General features: G+C 31.4%; 3 protein-coding genes and 1 long non-coding RNA gene across 8 annotated transcripts; 2 read left to right on the top strand and 2 right to left on the bottom strand.

Moving 5' to 3' along the window:
* The first annotated feature begins 503 nt into the window (after positions 1 to 503).
* Positions 504 to 9,760, top strand: LOC124425962 (neuroglian). Of its 5 annotated transcripts, XM_046967098.1 has the most exons (14): positions 505 to 666; positions 1,679 to 1,767; positions 1,862 to 1,885; positions 2,639 to 2,771; positions 3,308 to 4,723; positions 4,813 to 5,273; positions 5,366 to 5,722; positions 5,829 to 6,087; positions 6,168 to 6,488; positions 6,565 to 6,784; positions 6,862 to 7,018; positions 7,126 to 7,389; positions 7,742 to 7,834; positions 7,977 to 9,760. In XM_046967098.1, the coding sequence occupies exons 2-13, from the start codon at positions 1,710 to 1,712 to the stop codon at positions 7,831 to 7,833; spliced, it is 3,762 nt and encodes a 1,253-aa protein (XP_046823054.1). In that variant the 5' UTR covers positions 505 to 666; positions 1,679 to 1,709; the 3' UTR covers position 7,834; positions 7,977 to 9,760. The 5 variants fall into 5 exon arrangements, with proteins under 5 accessions (XP_046823052.1, XP_046823054.1, XP_046823055.1 ...); XM_046967096.1 differs by lacking the exon at positions 7,742 to 7,834 and having other exon boundaries at positions 504 to 666; XM_046967097.1 differs by lacking the exons at positions 505 to 666; positions 7,742 to 7,834 and adding an exon at positions 698 to 1,057.
* Positions 9,761 to 11,087: 1,327 nt separating this feature from the next.
* LOC124425963 lies at positions 11,088 to 12,951 on the bottom strand. Its single transcript, XR_006942620.1, has 2 exons — positions 12,742 to 12,951; positions 11,088 to 12,640 (listed from the first exon to the last, which is right to left on the bottom strand). It is a non-coding gene; the product is annotated as an uncharacterized LOC124425963 (long non-coding RNA).
* A 3,666-nt stretch (positions 12,952 to 16,617) lies between these two features.
* LOC124426299 (protein shifted) lies at positions 16,618 to 20,787 on the top strand. Its single transcript, XM_046967806.1, has 6 exons — positions 16,618 to 17,620; positions 18,208 to 18,450; positions 18,560 to 18,703; positions 18,950 to 19,102; positions 20,078 to 20,173; positions 20,249 to 20,787. The coding sequence occupies exons 1-6, from the start codon at positions 17,452 to 17,454 to the stop codon at positions 20,473 to 20,475; spliced, it is 1,032 nt and encodes a 343-aa protein (XP_046823762.1). The 5' UTR covers positions 16,618 to 17,451; the 3' UTR covers positions 20,476 to 20,787.
* On the bottom strand, positions 19,123 to 21,300 carry LOC124426300 (5-demethoxyubiquinone hydroxylase, mitochondrial). The gene is made up of 3 exons (XM_046967807.1): positions 21,171 to 21,300; positions 19,768 to 19,949; positions 19,123 to 19,666 (listed from the first exon to the last, which is right to left on the bottom strand). Exons 2-3 carry the CDS (start codon positions 19,922 to 19,924, stop codon positions 19,236 to 19,238), a joined length of 588 nt encoding a protein of 195 aa, XP_046823763.1. The 5' UTR covers positions 19,925 to 19,949; positions 21,171 to 21,300; the 3' UTR covers positions 19,123 to 19,235.
* Positions 21,301 to 21,303: the final 3 nt, after the last annotated feature.

Here is a 21,303-nt window from a genome sequence, read left to right as displayed (position 1 = left end):
GAATTTTATTCTCTTCAAATATTTATTTTAATATCTTATATAAGCCTAACCTTAAACATTAGTTTAATCCGTTGCAACGAATTTAATATCAATACGATTGTTATCTATCATCTAAACTTCACGACTGAAAAAACAAACGTGATAATTTGTAAGCGACTCTCGTCGCAAGTTGTATTATGCGTTCACCATCCGTTACAACCAAATATGATCACGTTTATAAACGTGACCATAAAGCAACGAATAATGGAAAATTTTCAAAAATTGCATCGAAACGTAATCTTTTTAAATTGATCCAAATATGTACCCATATTATAACGTTTAAAATATCTCACTTTTGTGCGCGCAATTTTCAAAATTCCGCGTATTATATTTTGGCTAACTTCAGAGTGCTCCACCTTTAGAAATAGAAGGAGAGCAAAGGGAATATTTTGCGCATGCGCAAGCTGTAAACGCATCAGCGTGAAATAGTATTTCATAGTTCAGTAGTTGTGTATATGCGGTAGAAAAAGAGAAGTGGGGAGAGACTCTTAGTGTGCGTGTAACGTGCACACGTACAGTGGTACGGTACCGTACGGTACGTTCAGTGTGCGAGTCGTTTGTTTTCGATAATGCCGTAGTAATGACAGGGATTTTTGTGCACTAAAAATCGACGTAACGTTAGGATAGGTGAGTTTAATTTATCTAGAAAAATTATTTAGATCACTTTTGTTTATATTTTTGATTTAACAACGTGTGGGTGTTGGCCGTTTAACATAAGAAAGAATACGAACGAACGGTAGGCAGCATCGACGATCGATGGTGAGCTTACAGCATCGCGGGTGTGCCCGTTTGTCTACACAGGCTCGTGTTTTTCTTTCCTTTTTTATCCTTCTGATTCCCAACGGGAGTTCTTTCGTGACAATGAGAAATCCGATCGATCATTTTTTTTTATATAAGGAAAAAAAAATACAGGGCAAAAAGGTGGAAATACAAAATGCGTCGAACTTGAGTTTTCGATCGTCGATACTTTCTCGATGATTTTTCTACGATCTTATAATTTCGAAGGACGTCGAGTTCGGTGAGATCATCCCAGAAATTCTTTCCATTCGATGAATGCATTTCTTTTTATAGAATAAAATATTGCGCTAGAAAATCCTCATTTTAAACTTTCGCAACATGTATGTGTATCTACAGAGTATGGATCGATTCTCCGTGCTCTATTTTTCCCTTCATACGATATCTACAAAATAGCTTAGCCAAATAATTGTGACACATGTAGAGAGACGTTCCTAATTACCTTTTATAGTTTCCTCACGCTCGTGGAGTACGCCCAGTCTTCGCGTCATAATCGAGATCGGGATTTATTTCTTTAGTGTATTTTTTGAAGTTTCTACATCTCCGTGGATACGATCTACTTCAGAATAGTGACTTTAATCGACAGAACAACCCCTACGCTTATTCAAATGTACACGATTTCATACAAAGATTCGCTCATCGTTTCCGGATTTCTAGAAATCTTCAATGAATCTATTTTGCATTAATTCTTTAAAAGAAAATTGGGACAATTATTTCCAACAATTTTGTAATTAAATCCTTAAAGGATTAGAAATGATTAATGTTACTATAAAACAATTATTCTTATCTGTGAATTTTATTTTTAGGAACATTTCTTAATAGCAAATATTTTTACTTTGTTTAGATACGAAATATAAGACGAAATATAATCTATCATGATGAGATTTGCTATATTTATTATCTCAACACTCGTATTACAGTCATCAGCAATAAGTGAGTATAATATTGCGAATCGTTACTTTCCTTGTGTTTGATAAAAATTCAATTCAGTTTTTTAATATATATATATTTGATTTTTAATTTATAGTTCGTATCCCGGATATCTTAGAAGGTGAAAAATCGTAAAAATTTGCTATGTGTAAATTCTTATTGTGCTATAAAATCTAATATTTCACATTAAAAATTGAAACATATTAAGAATTTTAATTATAATTGTGTCTTTAAATGTAACATTGCACACATATTCATACATAATATTTTTTATCAATTTAAGTGTACATCCTATAAAGGATGATAATGTTTAATAATCATATTTCTTTGCTTCATTATCATTTTTTATGCTAATTGCATTTAGAAAAATTTTGCTATGTAATTATGAAGCATAAAAAGAACTTCTTTTATAGAATCACAACTATAAAAATCATTTATCATTTGTCTGTTCTCATATATATGGTACAAATGTTATTCCTGTAGATCTGATCTGTATTATTAAATATTGTATATAGCAAAGTACATTATGAATATAAATCTTATTTGTATATTTTATTTATTTATATATTTATTTGGTTATACAATATATATTATATTTAAAAATTTATTGTGTTGTATCAGTCCATCCTTAATTTTACATTTAGTTCAATATCAAAATTTCATATATATAACACAGATTTTATATAATGTAGTAAAATTATACAAATAAGAATCCTTATGACAACACATACTTATTACATTCCATCATGCTATATCACATAATATTTTTATATCCAATGTACATTGTTATATTTTCATTAGGATATCGTGTTTATAATGTATAACATGTTGATATTATTATTTTTAATAATGCAAATTTTATATGATTCATCAGTTCAGTCTCCACCACGGATATCCAAGCAGCCTCCTACGGATGAACAACTTTTTCAAGTAGCTCAAGCTAAGGTCAATAATAATGATAAACCCTTCCTGATTGAATGCGAAGCGGAAGGAGAACCTGCACCAAAGTGAGTTTAATTTTTTGTTCTAATATAAGCTTAAATAAAAAATTATATTTATATATAAATTCATTCATAAAATTTTATCTTATTTTAACTAAAGCTACAGTTTCTACTGTACTAAGAAGCCAGAGTAACTGGTCTTAATTACTAGTATGACCTCATATCCTAAAGGGGTATAAAGTTACCAGTACTGATAGATACTTTACTTCTAGTAAAAGCTGAGTCATATTTAGTTTAATCAATTTACTTAGATTTTAGGAGTAAAATAATTTTAATATGATGAATAAATTTTATTTATTTTATCTATGTATATTTAAAAAGAAATGAATCTAGTTAAATATTACATATAATAAAATTTATAATAATGATGGATATATAGGAAAAGAAATTTTCTCATTTAATAGTATAATATATATATTTTAATTATTACAATGTAAATTTCTAAATAATTGTTTAATTTGTATATGTAATAAAAATAAAAAATTGATGTTTATAACAAATTAAGTATATTAATGTTAATAATAATAATGATAATAATTTAGATATCGGTGGGTTAAAAATGGAAAAAATTTTGAATGGCCAGCATATGATGACCGTATTTCTCAACAACCAGGAAGAGGCACTTTAGTCATAGCAAGACCTCGTGATGAAGATTTAGGACAGTACCAATGTTTTGCAGAAAACGAATGGGGAATAGCTACATCAAACTCCGTTTTCGTTCGTAAAGCAGAACTTAATGCATTTAAAGATCAAACTCCAATAAGTTTAAATGCTTATGAAGGAGAACCATTTAAACTAACCTGCCAACCACCAGATGGGTGGCCAAAACCAAATGTATACTGGCTAATTCAAGATACAGCTGGTGCAATTAAATCAATTAATAATTCACGCATGACGTTAGATCCTGAAGGAAATCTTTGGTTTAGCAATGTTACAAGGAATGACGCCTCTGATGATTTCTATTATGTGTGCGCAGCAACGTCTGTATTTCGAAATGAATATAAATTAGGCAGTAAAGTTTTGTTAAATGTTATTTCGAGTGGAGCATCTTCTAATCAGAATAAACATGAACCTGTTAAACAGTATGTTAGTAGAAAAAATGAAGTTGCTCTACGTGGTAAAAAAATTGAATTATATTGTATATATGGTGGTACTCCTTTACCACAAACTGTTTGGAGTAAAAATGGAAAATTAATACAATCAAATGATAGAATTATACAAGGAAATTATGGGAAATCATTAATTATAAAGCATGTAAATTTTGAAGATGAAGGAACATACAGTTGTGAAGCATCTAATGGTGTTGGAGATGCAAATTCATATTCTATAAGTTTACAAGTAATGGCGGTTCCATATTTCACAGTAGAACCAGAGATTATAAATGCAGCAGAGGATGAAACTGTTGAATTTAGATGCGAGGCAAGTGGTGTGCCTGAACCAGAAATCAAATGGATTCACAATGGAAAACCAATATCAGAGGCACCAGCTAATGATAGAAGAAAAGTTACAGCAAATTCTATCATTATAGAAAAGTTAAAAAAGAAAGACACAGGAAATTATGGATGCAATGCCACTAATTCTTTAGGATACGTTTACAAAGACGTATATGTTAATGTCTTGGCCTTAGAACCTGAAATTACTCAACCTCCAAATGACAAAGCAACAGTAGAAGGTAAAACAGTTCGAATTACTTGTCGTGTATTTGGTGCACCAAAACCAGTAGTTAAGTGGGCCAGGAATGGTCAAGAATTAACAGGAGGAAGATACAGAATTTTGGATTCAGGTGATTTAGAAATAGAAAATATAATATTCTTAGATGCAGGTAATTATGTCTGTCATGCATCTAACAAGTTTGGAGAAGTAGAAGCCTTTGCAAATCTTGTAGTAAAAGAGCGTACAAGAATTACAGACGAACCGGAAGATTATGAAGTTGCAGCAGGTTCTACTGCCACATTTAGGTATATATTTATTTATATTAAATTAATAATAATATTATGTATATATTACATTTACTTGTATGTTATATTATATTATTTTTATTTTTCAGATGCAATGCTGTAACTGATTCTAGCTTAACTTTAACGATAGAGTGGTTAAGTAATGGCGAACCTATTGATTTTGAAATGGAACCACGATTTGTACGAAGTACAGATTATTCGTTAATGATCACAAAGACAACAGAATTAGACTCTGGTACTTACACTTGCGTTGCTCGTACTGAATTGGATGAAACAAGAGCACAAGCAACATTAACAGTTCAAGATGTACCTAATGCTCCAAAATTAATTGGTGTAAATTGTATGTCTGATAATGCGGTTGTACAATGGACTCCTATGGGTGATAATAGAGCACCAATTCTACGATATACTATTCAATACAATACAAGTTTTACACCAGATACTTGGGAAACATCAGCAGATTTTGTACCTGCTACAGAACAAACATATGATGTACCAATGTCACCTTGGGCTAATTACACATTTCGTGTACTTGCATGGAACAAAATAGGTATGATTTACGAATACTATTTTATATATATATTTTTATTTAAGAATACTATTTTTAATTCATACAACTTTTAATCCATAATATTTCAACAGGAAAATCTTTACCTTCATCACATAGTGACGTTTGTACAACTCAGTCAGATGTTCCTTACCGCAATCCAGATAATGTTATGGGTAATGGAACTACACCTCAAAATCTTGTAATTTCTTGGACTATATTACCACAAATAGAACACAATGCTCCAAGATTTATGTACAGGGTGTATTATAAAAGAGATAGACCAGAAGAACAATGGACTATAGAGGACATAAACAATTGGAAACAACACACTCTTACAATAGATAACCAACCAACTTATCAAAAATATAAAATTAAAGTAATTGCAATTAATGAGAAAGGAGAAAGTAAAGCTGAAGTCAAGGAAGTGTATGGATATTCTGGAGAGGATGGTATGTAAAATGAATATATAAATGAGTATTGTCTATACTCATAAGATGAAACTTTTATGTTAAAATATAACTTATATTCAGTTATATTATATGTAATATATTTTAGTACCACTACAAGCTCCTGGAAACTTTACCTTGATTCAAGTCAAATCTAGTACATCTGCACTACTATCATGGAATGCTGTCCCTGAAGAATCAGTGAGAGGCGAATTAAAAGGTTATAAAATTCAAACTTGGACAGAAAAAGAAGGTGAAAAAGGAATGCGTGAAATTGACATTAGAGGTGGCAATATGACACGCGCTTTAGTTAATAAATTCATTCCGTATAGTAAAAATTTTGTCAGGATTCTTGCTTATAATGGAAGGTAACTTAAATATTCAAGCATATCATCTCTTAACTTTGGAATTGGGTAAATGCATTTGTTAACACTTTTTTTATATGTAGATATGCAGGACCTCCATCTGAGACATTAAGTTTTGATACACCTGAAGGTGTTCCAGGAACAGTACTTAGTTTTGAAGCTTTTCCCATGGGCTCTAGTGCACTCTTTCTTGTCTGGTCAAAGCCTGCTGAACCAAATGGTGTTTTAACTGGATATAAAATTTATTATAGAGTAGTAAATGGAACTAGATTAGAGACATTATTAGAAAGGAAACCACATATATCAGATCCAGAAGCTACTAGTGCTAAATTAGCAGCTTTGGCGCCTGATACAAAATATAGAGTCCATATTCGAGCTACAACCAAAGTTGGTGAAGGAAATGAGTAAGTTTTGTTAATATAGAATTTATTTATCAAGAAGATTATTTATCAGTAAGATAAAAAATGTCTTTTTTTATAGTTATTTCATCGAAAAAAGAACACGTACTTCTCAAAGACCAGACGTACCTCAATTTACATGGGATACTATTCCAAAAGAAAATGGATATTCGAATGTAAGGATTACGTGGCAACCAAATTTAAATGGCAATCCTGGTAGTCATTTCTTTGTAAAATATAATTTGAAAGGTGAAACAATTGCTTCTGAAACGGATCCCGAATTTCAATCGAATACGATTGAAGTAAGTAATAAATAATATAATTTCTTCTGAAAATTATAAATTTTAATAGCAAAATTTAATCAAATCTTTTTATATAGGTACGTGGACTTCCAAGTGGTGAAGTCTATGTTATGTCTGTAGTTGCTGTTGATGGAGATTATGTTACTGAAAGTGTACCACAAGAAGTAGAAACCAGCAGTGAAGGGCCAATAATTCAACCTAAAGAAAACGTTGCAACAGCTGGGTGGTTCATAGGTAATACTTTGAAGAAAAAAATTTGATGTATTCATATATTATGATATTCATTAATAAAAATAATTACTTAATAATTAAATATTAATTATACTTAATAATTTATGTAGGTATGATGTTGGCAATAGCTTTCCTTCTATTTGTTCTGATTATTGTCTGCATAATTAAACGAAATAGAGGTGGAAAATATGCAGTGCATGAACGTGAATTAGCTGCTGGACGAGGAGATTATCCTGACGAAGGTGGTTTCCATGAATATTCTCAACCTTTAGATACTAAATCTGCCGGTGGCCGCGCGTCGTTGGCCTCGTCATCTCATCAAGATGGAAAACATCCAGAATCTGACACTGATTCTATGGCAGAATATGGAGAAGGTTAGTTTTGACGCAATAAATTGTTTAATCAAATATTTTTTATATACAGAACATACTCTCACTGTAGAAAATGAAAAACAAAGCATGCTATATATGATATTATTCGTTTATCGTTTTTATTTTTGCTATATAAATTGTCTTATTTGCAAAAAAAATGTTCTCAGCTTCATTGTATTTGCCAGCTTATGCACAATTTATAAAAGAAAAAAATTATATATCATTTGATAATAGATAATATATGTATATAATATTGCATTAATTTCCGTATAGCTTTCGTGCTATTTTTATGTATTACACTTTTCTTATCTTTTTATTATACATTTTATTTGCTTTGTTGCTTGACTTAATACAGAGGGTATGAACGAGGATGGATCTTTCATTGGTCAATATGGTCGGCATCGTAAACAAGAACCTAATTCACAAGCATTTGCAACGTTGGTATAAGGTAGGTAATGTTACATCGTTGGCATTATATGCTTTTTTATTAATTGTTTGGTTTTCACTTTAAGACACATATTCATTGATACTTTAAATAGAATTAAAACATAAAAGTATTTTATAATGTTTTCTATATGTATGGTTTATAGGGCCTTTCACAGAAGATGGATCATTTATTGGGCAATATGGTCCAAAAGGCAGACCAGAGGAAACACCGTCCATTCCAACCGGGACTATGGCCACGTACGTGTAACCTCTCTAAGAATCTCAAACAAGATAAAAGATCTTTTCTCATCATGGTAAGGAATACGAATCCTTATCTGCTGCAGCAATTTCGCTATGCACTTTGCGCTGGGCGCAATGTCCAACACTATACTGCCAATTAGAATTTGTTTTTGGGTTTTATAGTTTACTTAGAGAAATTCATGAATTTGTGCATTTAATATTTGTAAGAAAAGTTATGTATACATGTGGCTCTTTAAGTTCTTTTTTTACTTTCTTTTTTCATATTAATCTATATACTAAGAGATTATAATAATATAAATATGTTTACAGTTTAAAAATTGAAAAAAATGTTATGACATAATTAGAGGTCATTTGAAAGAAAATTAAAAAAATATGTTAAATATAATTACCACATGTGTATATATTTGAATATATGACGTATTAAATGACAATGCAAGATGTAAATTTATTTTATTCATCTCTGGTCAGTTGTAAAACCCAAAGACAATAGGTGTTTCATAGCGTGCAAGCTATTTATGAAAATAGAACTGTAGAAACTAATCTCCAATATCTATGGTAATATTTGACAAGGCTAGATTGAAGGCAGACACTTTAGCTTATTACAGGGTATCTAAAATGTGTTTGCATTATTCGGATTGTGGTGTATATGTATCTATGAGTGGAAAATACTTTCAGGATAGCATATACCGTCAAACATTTTGCCTCACGTTTTATGTGTTCAAAAATAAAAATTTTACAATCTATTGAAATAATATACACAAAACATCTTCAATGTGATAAATTATAATCTAGCCTATAGTATTTGAAAAATACTGATATAACAACCTACCTAATGTGAAAATTATCTTTCTCAATATTATTATTATTATACAAAATTAGATGAAAATATTAAAGGACAGCTTAAGAAGCGATGTCACAATCTGGCCTCGACTGAATGTTACTTCTTAAGGAAGTTCTCTCTAAAGATCTTTAGATACACAATCAATTTTTACTCTGCAGACAGAGGGCCAAATTTATTGAATTATTAATTATCTATGATTATTGTGCACTTGCACATTGATTACAGATATGAGAGCAAAACAAAAATATATATATATAAAAAAAAACTGTATCACACATATTTAATATAATATTAACAAAACATTGTACACACACATGCACTATAGTAGTTAGATATCACAAGGCCTCTAATCGTTGCTTTTTGTATGTGAAACATGCTCTAGTTAACACTTAGCCAACCAAATGGGGAGATCTCTCTACTTTGAAATAAGTCACTATATGACCGGCCGGGGGGATCTCTTATTTTTTTCTTAGCAACGCTTTTATCTTGTTTACTTTTTTTTCATTAGTCAATCTTGAACTGAAATTGTTCGAAATTCATCAAATACTTTTCTGCTTTTGTAAAACACAATTTTTAATAAAATCTGTTAAATAAGTTCAGTTAAAGTTAATGAAAGAAGCTGTAGTTCCCAATTAAAACTAAATAATATTTTATAAGGTATAAAAAAATACCGATACTTATTATGTTTATGAAACTTATTTCTTTTTCACAAGATTTATTATAATCCAAGGAACATAATATAGGATTATTATTTAATTAATATATAAAGTATTGAGAATATATAAAGAGACATTATATTAATAGACAAGAAGACATAAGAGATCTGACAAGAGTAAAAAGAAAGAACACAAGGGACAACTATTAAGTAACACTATTATGTTTGATTATAGTATACTGAGTATTTAAAGAGAATAAGACAGACTTGTTATTTTTTTTCAGAGTACATGTACAATTAATTTAGGTTATTAAATTAGTAAATTTCATACAATGTGTACAGGTTGTCTGCAAAAGTGTCACAAGCAAATATGTTAGGTACAAAGGCAATGAAAAAAAAGGTACAAAATGTAAAATACTTATAGAAATGCGAGATAATTCATAAATATATTATACTCCAAAATGATATATATTTCAGCTTATCAGAAGGAAAGAAATATGGTACAATTTTGTCTGCAACATAATATCAAAGATTTATCCATATATTAACCGAAAAGAAAGAAAGAAAGAAAGAAAGAAAAAAAAGAAATATATCCTCTTTGGTGCTGCATGTATAAATGTTTTGTCAGAAAATATTTGTTAGGACCTTTCTTGCCGATTATCCTGTACAAATGACTTTGACGTCGAAAAAATGAATAATTATATGTGTGGGTGCATAAAAGGAAAGAAAGCTATCGTGTGTGTGTGTGTGTATGTATATATATATATATATATATATATATATATATATATATATATATATACATATATATACTATATACATATATATATATATTTTATATGTATATATATATATATATATATATATATATATATATACATATACACACATACATATAAAATGACACTAATATATATATAATAAAAATGCCAAGTAATTCGAAAGATAAAGTTCAATACGTATATCATAAAGTACTGATTTCTGATATATTACTTCCATTGTTAGTCAGAACGTCGTATTATATACATACGTCGACGTCGACGTCGAAGTCATACGATAAATAGTTATACGTACGTTTTTTCACATAATTTAATATATAATTTTATATTGGATTCCCCGTAAATATTTTTCGAAGGAATCTCTAAATAGAATTTAAAACGAAACTTTGAATCTCCACGAATGTATATTAAATATTTCATTATATTTGCGTAAACTTCCAATATATACATCCGTATATAAACGACTTATTGCATTTTTATACTTTTTATCATTTTTACAATCGCAAATATCTTTTTTCTGATCTATTTTTTTTTTCTTGTTTTTTCCTTATATAACAAATATTTCGAAGCCTATATCGTACCGTTACTTGCGTTAAAGAAACTATCTATGCGCATAGAAATTTATGTACAAGAAATAGTTGTATGTATTTTACATTGACGCAAAATAATAGTGAGTTAACGATTTACATATACACACGTTTTTTTTTGTATTTCTATTTCTTCTTCTTCTTCTTTTTTCTTTTTTTTTTTTTGTAATATTTACTTTGTTCACGTGCATATAATATTTGTTATGAAGTTGAAAACGTTATATAGAAACTAACATATTCTTTTGCTTTATGTTTTATGCAATTGGATATATACATATATATTGGATATATATATGTATATATATAATATATAAAATGTACGACTTATTATTGAATAGTATTTCATCGTGAAACGATTGGATAGCGCATGTTATTTGTACAAAGCATAACACCGACTGAAAAAAAAGAGTATAGGGGAGTTAAACAATAAGAAATATTCAATGCATTTGTCTTAACATGCGTTTATCCATCACTCATATTGTTCATTGTATATTAAATTATTATAATTAGGATAATAATAATAATAATAACAATAATAATAATAATATGTTTTCCGAATAAAAAGAATAAATGCACGCGAGGAGTACTATCGAAAACCATCACTGTACTCTCTCTTCAAATTATTTTCTACGAAGTAGAAAAGCGCAAGAGACATTATTCAATCCGTTTATACTCTCTTTTGTCATATTTTAGAAGAACAGCGATTATTATCGAAGATATAATATTATGTTAAAAGAAAAACCACGTTATGTAATTCGTAGAGATAATACATTTTAATATTTAAGTTACCCGTTTTCCTACGATTTCAAAATGCGCATTCCAAACGTACGTCCGTACAATATCTCCCATGTCAATGAAAAGAAAAAAATAAATAAAATCTACAAACGAAATTACTATTGTCTTTTCTTTATCTTACCGTTTTTCCTTATAGCCCGCAAGATATACAACAATAAATATTAATGGTATGGCGGTATGGAAATTTGAAATAATATTGAAACTATACGGAAAAAAGAAATACTGTATTTTTTACATTATTAATTAAATTTATACATTTAAATATATCAATTTATCCACAACGAATTAACAAAAGAAAAGAAACTTGTTTAAAGACTCGTTTATATCGATTTTGAATAAAAGGAACAGTATATAGCTGTAAAAAAAAAAATTTTGAGTCTCCTCCGACCGTATACACGACCCCCTGCAGCCTTTCACGGCTGTACCTCGTTATATCCTACGCGCCCTTTTGAGTAGAAGAAAAAGAGGAAAAAAAAAGAATTAAGAGAAGAAAAGAAGAAGAAGACATTGGTGGGGAGTTCAATAGTGAGAGGGATACAGAAGCTTGAGACAGTCGTGCGGACAGAAGTCGAGCGAGATGTGACCGATAATGTAATTATGCGGGACAGGTTTTTTGTGGTGGTACTCTAACTTGATCTCTGGAGAACAGCCATTCTCCCCCTCCCTTCACTTCTCCCTCTTTCTCTCTTCTCATCTTTTTCTCTTCTTTCTCTCGACCACTTTGGAGTGTTTTCTGCGCATAGAAATCGACGAAGATAAAAGGGGAGCGTTTATCGAAAAAGAAACAGGATTAAAAGGAGAGTATATATCCTTGACTTTACGAGAATGAAAAAAACTCCGCCACGATCCATTGCTGTTCGTCATCATCTCGCTAGCTATTGGTTAACTCATTGGTCATAGAAATATTTTCCTAACATTTATATGAAATATATACATTTATATATGCCTATTAAAATACATAATTATATTATATGTATATTAATAATATGTTATATATCAGTCAGGAATTACCAGTTACTAGTTGCCAGTTGCTAGTCATCAGTCGTCAATTGGACAACTAATTATAAGGGGAAACTCTGGATAACTGAGGATGACTGAAGGCAATTCAAGGCAAGGTAATCCTCTTGATTAACTACAGGTATCTTATAGAGAATACTTTTTGTATTCTCTAGAAACATGACCTCCTAAAAAAAATTGAGACATTTCCAGATCTGAGTTTTTTATCTAATATTGGCGCTTATGTATGTCCTCCTCTATCATCCCTGAAAGTTTGAAACATCATTCTGAAATATCCTGCATATATACATTTAAGTTTATATGTAGGTAATAATATATAATAAAATATATATAATATTAATATGCGTATATATATATACAAATTATATGGAGCTATATAAATCTACAAAAAATCTAATCGTGTTTTACATATGTAAATGCCTAGAAACGATTGTGTCTTCTAAACAACCAATCATCTTCGACACACTCCAATACAGTACACATACACACAAACAAAACAAGTATTATTCGGATAATCCAAGCTTTACGTAACTATCAACAAGTCACAGTACGTGGACTTGCGGCAAACCCAATTTGGTTTGCCACGACCGAGCAAAAACATTCTCGATTGTAGATAAAACGACAATCGGCCTGCTTTTACACGACCTATGAAAGAGAATCTCTTTTTCCTTCTTCCTTTCTCCTCCACCTCATCCTCTTTTTTTCCCAACTCTAACATACAATTCGCAAACAATATGAATATCGATATTACCTTGTTTTTACAATATTTATACATTGTAAATAAATAAGAAATTTCGATTCTTGAAATTGTATTACCACTGCTACCGATATACGCTCATTTAACCAGCGTTTCGAAAATTACAAAAAGGCGCGCAATGATTCTTTTAAAATCGTTTCTTCGCTCACAATTTCACTGCACGCTCGGTTTCTGTGCGAGTTGTGAAAAGAAAACGTTAAAACCGAAAGAGGAGACGGTAAAAACGCCAAGAAATTCACGAGGGTCTACAATGGACCATTTGTTAAAACGACGAACCATTCCTCGAGAGTCAAATATACAATGGGCACTATTATCGGCTATTCATTGAATGCTTTCTTGGATCGTTTGCTCGGGTAAAGATTCGATATAATCTTAACTTTTTTTTCGCAGACACTCTGAGGATCGACTTTTAACAAGGATGATGTCTCCTTTATCTTCGAAACCTTGTGACCTGTTTCTTCGAAATTAAAATAGATCACAGTATACAATAAATGTTTCGTCATTTTTCTTCTATTCTATTATTCGTCTTGTTCCGTTAAACAAATTTTCTTAACTATTTGATGTATTTTTTCTTTTCTTTTTTTCCCTTGCAAAACATTCAAGCTCACGCTATAGATGATCTATGATATATTTTGGATGTTAAGATATTTATTTTATTTGCAATGTCTCTCTTACATAAATATGTGTTATATCCAAAGACACACAGGTTTTATCTCGAAGCATCTGTAGAATCCATCGGAGACGAGGACTTGGCAACAAAGCAATTCGTGACTTCTTCTCTTCTCTTTGCACACGATTCTCAACCTCTTCTTCACACACGCACCCATACCGGTATATAGGAATCAAGAACATTGTAGTCGCGATCGAAGGCATCCATCTGTAAGATTACCTTCGAATTAGCCTTAAAGGATCTATCATCTCAAAGAAGACGGAGTACATTGTTTTTTTTTTCTTTAGATAAAGGGAGGGAAAGAGGGTTTATAAGATGGATTGTGAGATTGCTCTATATAACGATTATTTCGCTATATCATCGGAAAGACCTGTCATGGTTGAGGATGCATTATGATATATATTGATGTTGATATTGATGTTTGACAATATTAAATTACAACGGTTATCATTCCTGAATCTTATGATTTTTAAAATTATACAAAAGAAATAAATAAATAAGTAAATAATATTTATTTTTTATTTGTATTAATCGAAAGACTCGGAAACTCTTTCTCTTCCTCCTTTTCTTCCTCTTCTTCTTCTTTTCTGATTCTTTTTTTTTCTCTTCCTTTTCTTCTTCTTCTTCTTCTTCTTCTTCTTCTTCTTCTTCTTCTCGTCTTTTTCATCGAGGCGCGAAAAATGTTCGCGGTTTTGCACCGCGACCACGAACACCGACGGAGTGTAAAATCGGTGTATGTCTCTTACGTGGAGCATCTCGTCTAACAAGCCGGCCTTTATAACGGCTCGTGAAACGACCGTGGAAACGTTCGGTTAATCGTACCGGACAAGGAAAAAGACGAGAAGAAGAAGAGGAAGAAGAAGAGATCTCTCTCAGAAGAGTCAGGACAAAGTGCAGCGTTGAAAATAATTTCTCTTGTAAAATTTTTACGTCCTCACGTACGAGTAATAATACATTTATTACCTTAATAGAGGATGGAAAGAAATATCACTGATTAAAATTATAGTTTAATTAATATATTTATTTGTTTTAAGATAATTGAAATTGTAATTGTTACGGAATCCTTATATTCATGATCATGAGTATAAAGCTCGGAGATGTAATGCAAGAGATAAATTTGAGATCTCTTTGCCGAATAAAAAGACACGTATATATACTTATACATTTTATATATATTATATATTATCTATATACTTTTTCTTATATATAATATATATGAGAAAAGAGAGAGAGAGAGGAGTATTGCAGAGATATAAAAAAAAAGCAAAAAGAGTAGAAAATAAGAGCGGAAGAGTGAGAAAGATGAAAGGAAGGTTCAGACGAAAGAACGTTAAAAACTGGTTTCCTCTTGCCGATTTCTTTTCACCTTATTTGTTATTTCGAATTCTGAATTTTCATGTATTCCCGTACGATCTTTCGAAAACGAAAGGATCGGCATAGCCGAATAGTGCTCGTAAAATAAATCGAGAAAGTTCATCGAGTCTGTCACATTTCTCGAAGAGTATGCATAATATCTAGCTATGTTAAATCTAAATGATTTCGTCTCCTTGATGAAATCATTTAAAAACCAACATAGCGATCTATACTTCAAGGAATATGTCTAGATGTTTGGTTAACATCTAGACATATACCTTAAGATAAATTCTTTCCGAACAAAGATATTTTTTCGATTATTCGTCTAACTTTTTTTTTTTTTTATAGAATATGATTCAAATGAAATATTTGATATGCTGATCAATAGATAAATAATAAAACTTTCTTTTAATAAATGTCAATCATTTTCGCCACACTTTGTATAACTATCATTATAACAGGAACATGAAGACAACGAAGTTCATAAGCTCTCTTATTGAATTTAATTTCGGCGCTAATTTGCCGCGCCGTCGTAGCATGTAGTATAATGTACATATACGAACGCTTGCGCGCGCACACATATATACGTTAGGAAGTTCGTACGTCGACCCTTAACTTCGTGTCTGCCGTACAGACGTCCTCGTAGCTCTGACTGAGAGATGCAAATTAGATTTCTTTAAATGAATGTCTACTACGTGTAAACGAAGAGACAAGGAATGAAGACTTCTTGTGTAGTTATTTAAGAAAGAAATATTAGTGTGCGTGCTCCCTAATTCTGCGTGCGTTGCGTATGTGAAGTAAAAGAAGAAGACTACAAAAGAGACTGAGAGTGAAGAGAGAAAGAGAGAGAGAGAGTGAGAGAGAGAAAGAAAGAGAAAGAGAGAGAGAGAGAGAGAGAGAGAGAGAGAGAGAGAGAGAGAAGACTTCGTAAAGAGATAAGGATCTTTTACGGGTCCATGGCGAGAAGAGAAGAGAAGAAGAGAAGATGGAATCGGCACTGCCACCGCCGCCGCCACCACCACCACCACCACCACCACCACCACCACCATCACCGCCGCTGCCGCTACCGCAGCTGCTTTTTTCCATTGACTCGGTCAGTCAGTCAGTCAGTCGGCGACTGCGATGCGATTCGACACGTTCGATTTTGGAATGTCACAAAATGTCCATTCGTATCAACTCGTATAAGTCGTATCATCGATAATATTGTAATATCGACTGGACAAGGAACGTGAAAGATCAGTTTTTTAATCAAAATTTTCATTAGAAGATACGAGATTGGTCTCGAAAGAAAACAAAAAAAGAAACGAAAGAAAGAAAGAAAGTAAAGAAAGTAAAAAAAGTAAAGAAAAGCAAGAAAGAAAGAAAGAAATTTATTCAGAAGATTAAAGGGTATTTTACGAAAGATCACTATCATCTAACAAGATTATCTTATTGAAGTGGCGGCCGGTCCCACGCCCGTGAAAAGCCCATTTCACGCGGCGAATCAAGGCGCGCGCGCGCGCGCTCTCTAAAGTGCGCGACGCGACGCGACGCGACGGTGGCAACGACGATCGTCATCATCATCATCATCATCATCATCATTATCATCATCATTATCATCATCATCATCATTATCATCATCGTTATCAATACAACGACGGCGACAAAGACAACGACAACTACGACTACGACAATTACAACGACGACAAAGACGACGAGAAAGATAAGAAAGGAAGAAAAAAAGGAGTCGGTGGTGAGAGAAAGAAAGAAGAGAAAAGGAGAAAGCACGCTCGCGTGCGTACGTCATCGTACGTGCGTGCGTGCGCCCGCGGGCTGAGAGATTGGTAAAAGGTGGTGGGGAGAAGAAGGACTTAAAGCGGGGGTGGAGAGATTTTAGGAAAGGCGCGTAACACCTGACGGAAAAAGCGCTTAGAGCATTTCATAAATGATTATGCGGTGGGCGACAGCCGCCCTTACCTTGGCGGTGATCGCTTTATTTATTCTCGACATTACTACGGCCAGGCATCATCACCATCATCGTTCTGGTAATGGTCACAAACCATCCAGTGATATATCTCTTTGGATCGACCAACAGCAAATTAAAATGTTCAGCGGTGAGTAAATTATTTTCTCGATAAAATTAAATTACGATATTACGGGATCGTAATTTTTATTATTTCATATTACATTTTTCAATAAAAACAAACTTTCTATCCGAAGAATTAATAATAGCGCTGGGAAGTTCCTATCTATTGTTTTATATTTCATCGATCTTTTTTTTTTTTCAAAATTTTGCTATCGTAAACTGAAATGAAAATTACTGCGGTAAAATAACTTCTTAATTATTGGTCGGTTTATTCACATGTATGTGTGTACATGTAAGAGAGAGAGAAAGAGGGAGAGAGAGAGAAAGAGAAAAAAACTTTAACAAATTTTTTAAAAATTAATCATTATTCTTGTATATAGAAAAGCTTTATATTATTTTAATTGCTCATTGCTAATATTATTAATATATTATATTAAATACAATATTACAATCACTCATATTATTACGCGATGTATTCTATATCATTGGATCAGTGATTTCAATGCCTATAGATCATAGTATCGATCCTTTTTCGAATCTTTTTTTCTATCACATTATCATAAAATATATATCGTTTTATAAATTGTTACGATAAATCGACATTATTTTTATTAGGTGTTGAAATGGAAATCTATGTCATTTCGGAGGGCATTGTTTTATCATATCTTTTGGATCCAGAATTTGAAAATAAGCTACCAATTATTCCTAGCGAAGTATCGTACGTAAATTTTACATGGAAATCTGGTGTAAAAAAATATTATTATAACTTCTATCGACTGAAATCTTTCGATGAATCAATTCTCAAAACTCCATCGATCACGATTAAAACTCAAGGAAGAGTACCGAAAAGAGCAAAGGGTAAAGATCAGAGTCCATGTTCATTCTACAATGTTCATTATAAAATTATTTCTCTATTTCTTTTTTTTTTTTTTTTTTAATAATTATATTTTTTCTCTGTGTATTATAGAATTTAGTGTTTTATTACCTTGTACTGGAAATAATTCAGGGATAGCACAATTTGGAATTGGTTTAATGATCGAAACGCGGAAAGGTAAACCTTTGAACGGAACACCGCTTCATCTTAGCTTAAGAAAAGAATGCAACTTGCGCGGTAAGTATATTCAACATATTTGCGACGTTATTCCATAATTTATATATCTACTTTTATTTATTATATATCAAAATAAATAAAGTTTTTCATCAAATGAGGAAGTGTAAATTCATTGTTCTTTTCATTTTCGTTCTTTGCTGATTTACTGATAACTTTAATTGAAACTTTTAAGAAAAATAATTTAAAAAAAAAAAAGAAAAAGAAAAAAAAAGTATTTACAATTCTCTTCTTTTTTTTAAATCTTAGAACCAAATCCAGGGCCTTGCCCTGACGGTTATTTGGGTCCACCGCATTGTAAAAAAGCACTCTGTTATCCAAATTGTATGAATGGTGGCAATTGTACGGCACCCGGTGTATGTTCGTGCCCTGCTGGATTTCAAGGACCTTACTGCGAAGGGGGTATGCAAATTTATACAAACTTTTATAATAATAGCTATTAACAAAAAATGTTTATTTAATAAAAGTCATGTGGCATTAAAGGAGTAACAAATGCTTCTATATATACACAGACTACCATTGAAATTAACATAATTTATACTACTTTAGAAATAGAAATGGCGGCTTTACAACCGAATTTTATTATATCTGTGATTATTCCATAAAAAGGAGTTTGTTCAGCTCCATGTTCTAATCCTGTATCGTGATGCTCTTGTTCCTCATCGCGAAAAGTTTTAATCGTATTTAATAATTCTTTGTCTATGACTTCACCCGTTTCCATTAAGTTACGTAATTGATCATTATAATGCTCTACAATGACAGTTTCGACAGCTACGGTACACGCCATAGCTGCTTTCTCTCCCATTAATGCTGTTCCAGCACCAAGAACAAATCCAGCTATATTCCAAACAGGTACAAATACAGTGGGCCGTGCACGATACTTTCGAATTAATTCTTCAAATTTAGCACGATGTTTTTTCTCTTGATCCCACATATGCTGAATCATCGGACCTTTTGGAGTATTGCCTGTTTTACATAACGATTAAAGCAACATACGTTGTGATAGATAAACAAGAAAAATCTGTAAACAGGACAATGCAATATAATTTTTCAAAAAGTTCCTATACCCAAAATAGCCATTTGCCCTGCATATATTCTATCAGCCGCCAATTCTCCAGCATGATTCACTCTTATAATAGAATCTAAGAGTTTTCCTGCTTTAGTGGTTGAAGTTGCAGCAGACGTGCTATATAACCGTAATCCATATTGGCGTAGGTGCAACATTTTCTTTATCAATGTTGATAATATTCTGGAAATAATTAACAGCAAATATTTGTTACATAATTATAATATAAAAAGATGAACACATATATATAAGGATATATGAGAACATATTATCTCAAAGAAATAAATATCTATTATTTATATTTCTTTCAGGTATTTGTTCAGAAAAATGTTTAAATGGTGGAAAATGTGTACAAAAAGATACTTGCGAATGTCCCAAAGGTTACTTTGGTTTACATTGCGAGTTTTGTAAGTAATTGTTTTCTATGTTATTAGTATAATATAACTTACAACTCTGAAAATCTAATAATTATTTGTGTTTAGCAAAATGTGTTATTCCTTGTCTGAATGGAGGTAAATGTAAAGGAAATAACGTATGTCGATGTCCTGCTGGTTTTAAAGGCGATCATTGTGAAATAGGTAGACGTTCGCCGCAACGATCAGCTTGCACAAGAGCTTGCAGAAATGGAACTTGTCAACCTGATAATACATGCCTTTGTGATCCCGGATGGTTTGGAAAATTGTGTAACAAAAATAAGCCTTGGGCTTAAAAATGAAACATACTTTTCAACAGTGGTATTATCTTTATAACTAGTTGGATTAACAAAACTATTGATATTTATTCCATAATATTGAGAAAGAAAAATATAGATTTCATATCCTTTAGAAAAATATGAAATATCTAAAAAAAAAAAAAGATAAAATCTGCATAAAATTAATAATCCAATTGGTTAATGCCACAAAAAATATATATCAATGTGTTTAGTTTGTAATTCATCCCACCCGAGATGTGATATATAAAATTGCTTTACAGCAATTTAAGCTATTAATTATTATTTTAATAATATACTTTTATATTGTTACATTTGTAGTTGTGACTGTGTAAAAAGGAATACAACTCGTTTTTTCCACCTTTTAATGCGCGCATTACATGTTTCTTTCAAAAAATATCACCAAAAAATTACTCAATCACGAAACAAAATCAAACAATATGCACCATTAAGAAAAAGAGACATTGCTAGGTTATAAATATTTAACAGATATCACACAATAATACAAAATATTTAAATAAAAACAAGCTTAAACAATGATGCATCTTTTGATGCACACACTTTGAATGACATCTCGATTAGAAGAACAATGCAATGTCAATAGAACTTCAACAAATACGTATTTACGAACACCGTTATGTGTGAAGAAATAAAAAAAGCGACGACAGTAATAATAAACGTAGATAAAATAATACCGTAAAATGCGTAAATTTTAAACGCGCATAAACATATTTGTAGGTTACAGATCACACAATCAACAGAGGGAAAAAGAGTGAGACACTATCGTTTCAGGGAAAAATGAAGAAATTGAGTCACGTGTTTCAGGCG

This window comes from Vespa crabro, chromosome 8 (assembly GCF_910589235.1).
Source record: "Vespa crabro chromosome 8, iyVesCrab1.2, whole genome shotgun sequence".
Lineage (NCBI taxonomy): Eukaryota > Metazoa > Arthropoda > Insecta > Hymenoptera > Vespidae > Vespa > Vespa crabro.
The sequence above is the reverse complement of the archived record's forward strand: the minus strand, read 5'-3'. Positions and strand labels throughout refer to the sequence as shown.